We start from the raw sequence: 6000 nt of genomic DNA, 5'->3' as shown, positions 1-6000 counted from the left end.
GCCCCGCGCGGCGAGGGCCGCCCGGAGCCGCCCAGGGGCGGAGAGCCGCCCCGGCGCGGCCGGGCCCCCGGAGCAGGCCGCACACCGGGCCGGGGCTCTGCGGGCGGCCTCGGGGGCGGGCGGGCGGGCGGGGGGCTCTCCGCCCCTGGGCGGCTCCGGGCGGCCCTCGCCGCGCGGGGCCTTCACGGCGCTCTGCTCTGCTCTGCCTCCGCAGATGCCCCCGAAGAAGGCAGGCGACGGGGTGAAGGCGCACCCCATCATCGGCAGGTTCGGGACGTCCCTCAAGATCGGCATCGTCGGGCTGCCCAACGTCGGGTAGGTGGCGGCTGCCCCCGGCCCGGCCCGGCCCGGCCCCGGGAGCTTCGTGGGCCCAGACACGCGGGGGCCTTCCTGCTTTATTTGGAGGGATGAGGTGCCCGGGAGGGCTTCACGGGGCAGGGACTGTCACGGGCAGCGAGCAGGACTGCCGCTTCTGGAACTTCTGGGGAGTTGGTAAAGACAAATGTCACCGAAGTGGTGAGGTGGAGAGGTGGGGGGAGGTGAGCTGCAGTCCCCTGGCGTGCTCCTCAGCTGGCTCCCGGCAGAGGAGCCTGTCTTGAGGTGCTTCTGAAGGAGGGTAAGTCACCTGGAGAGCGCTCGTGGGAAACTGTTGGTGGTGATCTGCATATCGTGCTTACTAAAAGAACCTCCAGGCGTTCACTAACTTAGAATCCTTGTGCGATATGACAGCAAAATAACAGGGAGAAGTAAGGGGAAAGTGGCTGTAAAATGGTGCAAAAATAGTATATTTGCTATCTCTTTAATGAGGTGAAAAAGCACATTAACCGTCTATGTCAAATCTTCCATTTTGGCTAACATTATGAAGCTTTTTGAAAGCTTTCCCTACTTAATTCTTTTCTGAAAATAAGAAAGAAAACTTTGAACTTGTCTCAAAGCCATAATGAAAAAAACAAGAAGCCAGTATTAATATCCTTTCAATTTTTCAGGGCCTAGGAGAGTTGCACACAGAAAGGAAATAATTAGTGGTAGCAATGGCTAACATGTAAATGGAGAAAATAGCGTTTGCAGTTACAAAGAAACTTTCAAGTGTAATTGTGACCTACTTTTGAGCATTTTGGCTGTGTACAGGGGCAGCTATCAGACTTCTTTTACCCAGTAGCAATGAAAGTCTGTAAAACTGAAATTAAGGAGACAAACAAAACACCTACCAGAATATTTATGGTAGAAGACTCAGGACTTAAGAACTTTCTCTTAGCAATAACTCAAGAGTGGCTAGTTAGGTTTAATAAATGCCAGCTAACAAAATAATCTACTCTCTGGTTTAAATGAAATGTTCTTTTTTTTTCCTAGCAGTTTTACTGACAGTAATTAACACACACACACACAGAAATATTTGGTGAGTTAAACCCTATATTCATGTGCGCAAAAGATTACTTATAATTGATTAATTGATGTAACTCGCTTTCTTTGCTCCTTTTTCCTTGTTTGGTTGTTGACTTTTATTGCTTAGATACTGAAGTTGTGTTAATGCATAAATAAATCTGAAGAAATAACATAGTTGTGGAAAGGGCCGATGAGTCTCAGTAAAGTACATTCACTTGAAATAAGTTTCAGGCTTCTGTATTGTTTCCTCATTTTGTGCTTGAGGAAAATGAGTAGTGGCCAGTAGAGCTGTGCTTTCCTTTTGACCTAAAATTTCTCTGCTGACGTGCGCGATACAGTCACTTAGAGGAATTCTTTAGGGCACGGAAGAGAGGTAAAAATTGAGTTTTGATGTGACACTCCATATGTGTGTTTGAAAGCATCTTGTACTAGAAACAGTGCAATGGTCACTCCCTCTTGAAGCAGAGGGATAGTTTGGTATTGCACGTGGTTTGGGATAACATGTGTTTCTATCCAGCTCTTGTAAATTCTTCTAATTCAAATTTGTTTAAGAAAGTGTCGTTTTTCTTTTTAATAGGAAATCCACATTTTTCAATGTATTAACAAAGAGTCAAGCGGCAGCAGAAAACTTCCCGTTCTGTACTATTGATCCAAATGAGAGTCGAGTACCCGTGCCAGATGACAGATTTGACTTCCTATGTCAGTACCACAAACCTCCAAGGTAACTCAAGTTCTTCATATTTTTCTTTGGTTAAGCAGATGAAATGGTGTTACTGAAACCAAAGTTTTCATAGAAGTTTAATGCGATTACAATGTCTTTGTTTTTACTGATGTCTCTCTTAGTATGAGAAATGGTATGTATACAACCAACTGGACTTTTTTTTTCCATATGACCTTTGTGCTGTGAGTGAGAAATCTAGGTGCTGCTAGTCATTGCTCAGCTTTGTTCCACCTTTGAAGGTAGAGCGGTGACTTGGTGACTTGGATCTCCTGCAGAGATTTGGAAAATCAACGGTAACAATAGTGGACATACCTAATTTGTGTCATGAGATTTCTCATTTTAAAATTTTCATCCTGTCTTTTACATTGTTCAGAGTACAACATATGCCATTGATATTTAGCTACCTTGCAACTTGACCTGTGCCTTTTACGTCAGTAACGTTTATGGACAGCCTTTTTCCCTAGCTCTCTCCTGTTTTTTGGGCTCTGCTATTTGTTGCCTGATACATTCAATGGTATTCAGTGCTCTCTCTCTTCCAAATGTTTCCCTGCTCTATAAGCGTATTGATTTTGTCACATTATTGTTTTTTGGTAGTGACTGTTTTCATAGCCTGCTCTATGTGCTCAGCGTGAGAAATGGATTTGTGATTGAAAAGAAGAGTTTAAGGTACTTTCAGAACTCAGAAACTAAAACAGATACTCATAACTTATTAATTTCAGTTTTCAGCTACATGCGGATGTATCTTGAATAAAGTGAATATACATAAATTATAGGGGCAAATTATCATGCATGTCTGTGCCTTTGTTTAACATTTGGGCCTCAAGTTTTTGAGCCAGATATCTCTCAGCTGCAAAAAGATCACTGACCAAGAATCCATTTGTCAACTTAATTTTCAGGTCCAAACAAGTTACTTCTGTCTGTAATTCCTACATACTTCTTAAATACTGAAAAATACGCTAATGCGGAGCTGTTTGTTTAGGTGAATTGTTATAATGTTACCTAATCTTCCTTCCCAAGTGAGCCTTAAGCATGCTTGTTACTTTGTAGACTATACTATAAAGCTGTGCTGAACTTGAGACAAAAACTTTGGTCTGGTGATTGTGCAGAAGTAACAATGTGGCTGATAAGATTCATGGTGTTTTTTTTTGTTTGTTTGTTTTTAAGTCTAAATTGTAATGATATCACTGGTTGGCCACATAAACACTCTGTTTCTTCTCATTTAACTATGACTGGCTACTTCTAAATCAGTAGTTGAAGTGACAAAGAGAACGAGCTCTTCCTCCTCACCTTCTTTGGCCATCTCTCCTTAGAAGGAATGCACGGTGTCCTGCTCGGAAGCTGTCTGGAGAGACAACACAGAAAACCCCTTCCCTTTAATATTACTGGATATTGCTATTGGATTACTTAAAATAAATGGGTATGGGGATTAGTGAGTACCTCCTCTGAGTTCTGTTATTCTGCTTTTTTCTCTTTAATATTTCACTGTAACAAGAAAAAAAAAAAAAGGCAGTAATTCAGTAGCATAGTAGACTGAGGTAACGCTCCTTGGACTGTTTGTGCTTATCTGGTTGGAACTAACTCAGGGAAAGGTGGCCGTGGTCATGAAGATACACAATTTAATTTACATTTAAATTGTAATTTAAATTCCTTAATTTCTCTTGAATAGTCTTGATTTCTTTCTTCATCTTTATGTACGACATTCAGTGTTAATTTTCTACGTGTTTAGATTAGTAAAAGTAATCAATCTGTGCATGCAGAGATGTCGTATAAACATTAAGTTCTCGTTAAACCAGCCTCATTTGCCCTAACGCCTGAAGATTTTGTCTCGTACAGTTTAAAGCACTGATGTTTTTATTTCCCATACGCTACACTTAATCACGACAGAACTGCAGCCATTGTATGGGGGTAGGAGGGAAGAGGGCTTCGTTGTGAGTAACGTATGACAGGCCAAAGCGATCTTGCCTGGATGCTTGGAGTCCAATGCTCCTGAGAGCCTTTTTGCATGATGTGAGTAGCAGCCGTGCAGAGCGGCAGCAGCCAAAAACCTCGCCTGCCTGTTTGTGCTGGGCTCCCGCAGGCCCACACATGAGCATGAGACGGCCAGGCTTGGCAGGTGCTGTCACCTGGATGCTGGGAGGACATCGCTTCTGCCAGGGAGAGGTGGGCCCTGCTGCAAGAAGATCTGGGTTGCAGCCGTTCTGGCACCAGAGGAGGAGCTAGGCTCTCCAGGTACCATTTGTTGCTTGAGGATCCGTTCCCATTGCCACAAGATTAAAGCATCCGCTGGGGTGGGGCTGGTGTGCAGTTACCTGCTAGCCCCCACTGACAGCTGGCTGGTGTTACTTACTGGAAATGTAAATGTTTGCAAGTGAAATCAGGTAGGCAACACTTTAGAGGCAATGACATGAAGTTTGTTCTGTACTTAATAGATCAAGGTGTACTGACTGAACCATGCTCAGTGAAAACTCATGGTTTTTATGTTGTGCTAACATCTAGCTTTTCCAGAGAGGAAAGCTGGGGTTTTGTTTTGTTCTTCTCCTACTTCTGTTCCCCCAGTATGGGTACTTTCAGGCAAGGCTTGACTGACTAATGATTGAATTAGTTTCAATTTAGCAATTAGAAAGATATTATATTTGGAAGATAATCCCTTTAGGAATAAAAGCAGAAATATGTATTCTTTTTCCTTGATCTATAAATCTTAAGCAGGTAGGAAACAATGGTATCCACTAATTTTAAAATAGAAAAGGTGTTCTTCATCTTGGCAGGTAGCTCCTGCCTTGAAAATTGGGAATTGAAATCCAGAAACAATTGATCTGTTAACTGCAGGTAGTATTTTAACAGAAAAAGATTTTAAAGTCTAGGCTTCTGCTTCCTGCTCTGCTTAAAATCAAATCAGATTATAAGCAGGAATGAGAAAAATATAAGTAATTTGTTTGGTCCATCCTTTCTCAAGTTAGCAGTATTCATTCAGTTCCTGGTGTGTTTGCAGCTCTAAGATGCATTGTGTGGCACAGTTGTATTCACAAAACAGTATTTATTGCTGCTACTTCTGAAGTTGCAATACTACAACTGAAAGAGATTTCAGTAAACTGCAGTAAATGCTGCAGAGAAATTATTAGGGTATTGTCATTGGAGAAGAATAAAAACGCAGGGAGTGAAGCAGCATTTTCACTCGGTATGTTTTAATCTGAAGCCAAAGCTTTAGGTGTGTGAAACCTGCAAAATAAACGTATGCCTTCTCCCCTCAAATTTTGGAACAAATACATGTGTACAACAAATTGCAGGTTGTTCAGCTTCATGATGTTAACTGGTTGTCTTTCAGAGCATAGGCAAGAGTGCGTAGCTTTGAATGGCTTTTTCTGCTTTCCTCCGTCTTCATCTTCCTACGAAGAAATAAAGATTTAGGCTTAGGAAACGGGCCACTGAGAGTGGTGATGGTTTTACTTTGCTTGGGATATTAGCTTTTTGATACCTGAGATGAAGATGAGAAAACATCCTGGAAAGCCAGCTACTTCAAAGGTCTCTCGCTTGTATTAGCCAATTGTGAAATAAAAATGCTGGGGTTTTGCATCCGTTGGCTGGCAAATGAGGCCGATTCTGGTGACAGTGGCCTATCTGCATATGAAGGTGTCTGTCCTGCTCTCTTCTACCATCTTTGTAGCGAAAGTGTGAATTCTTCTGATGGCTGGCCAGGAAGCTAATCCTGACGGAATGATTAGAGGGGAGCATGGAAAGAGAACATTTCTAACACCACCTTTGTTTTTCTTACAATAAAATTTGAAATTACAATGGAAAAGTGCTTTAAAAAGTGACATTTTTCTACTGTGCTGCTGACTTAACTTTTTGTCAAAAAGCAAGGAATTCTAACAGTTCTCTCAGGGAAGTTGCTGCTGTTT

At 42.4% G+C, this 6000-nt stretch overlaps 1 protein-coding gene across 2 annotated transcripts in view; it reads left to right on the top strand.

Annotated features, from left to right (window-relative positions):
- The window catches only part of OLA1 (Obg like ATPase 1), a 126680-nt gene that overhangs the window by 30762 nt on the left and 89918 nt on the right, over positions 1 to 6000 (top strand). For both annotated transcript variants that reach the window (XM_035331492.1, XM_035331491.1), the window contains exons 3-4: positions 209 to 315; positions 1961 to 2104. In XM_035331492.1, coding sequence (XP_035187383.1) covers positions 215 to 315; positions 1961 to 2104 — 245 coding nt within the window. In that variant the 5' untranslated portion in view covers positions 209 to 214. The remainder of the gene's footprint in view (positions 1 to 208; positions 316 to 1960; positions 2105 to 6000) is intronic.

This window comes from Oxyura jamaicensis, chromosome 7 (assembly GCF_011077185.1).
Source record: "Oxyura jamaicensis isolate SHBP4307 breed ruddy duck chromosome 7, BPBGC_Ojam_1.0, whole genome shotgun sequence".
In the NCBI taxonomy this organism is placed as follows: domain Eukaryota; kingdom Metazoa; phylum Chordata; class Aves; order Anseriformes; family Anatidae; genus Oxyura; species Oxyura jamaicensis.
This window is presented reverse-complemented; position numbering and strand designations above follow the sequence as displayed.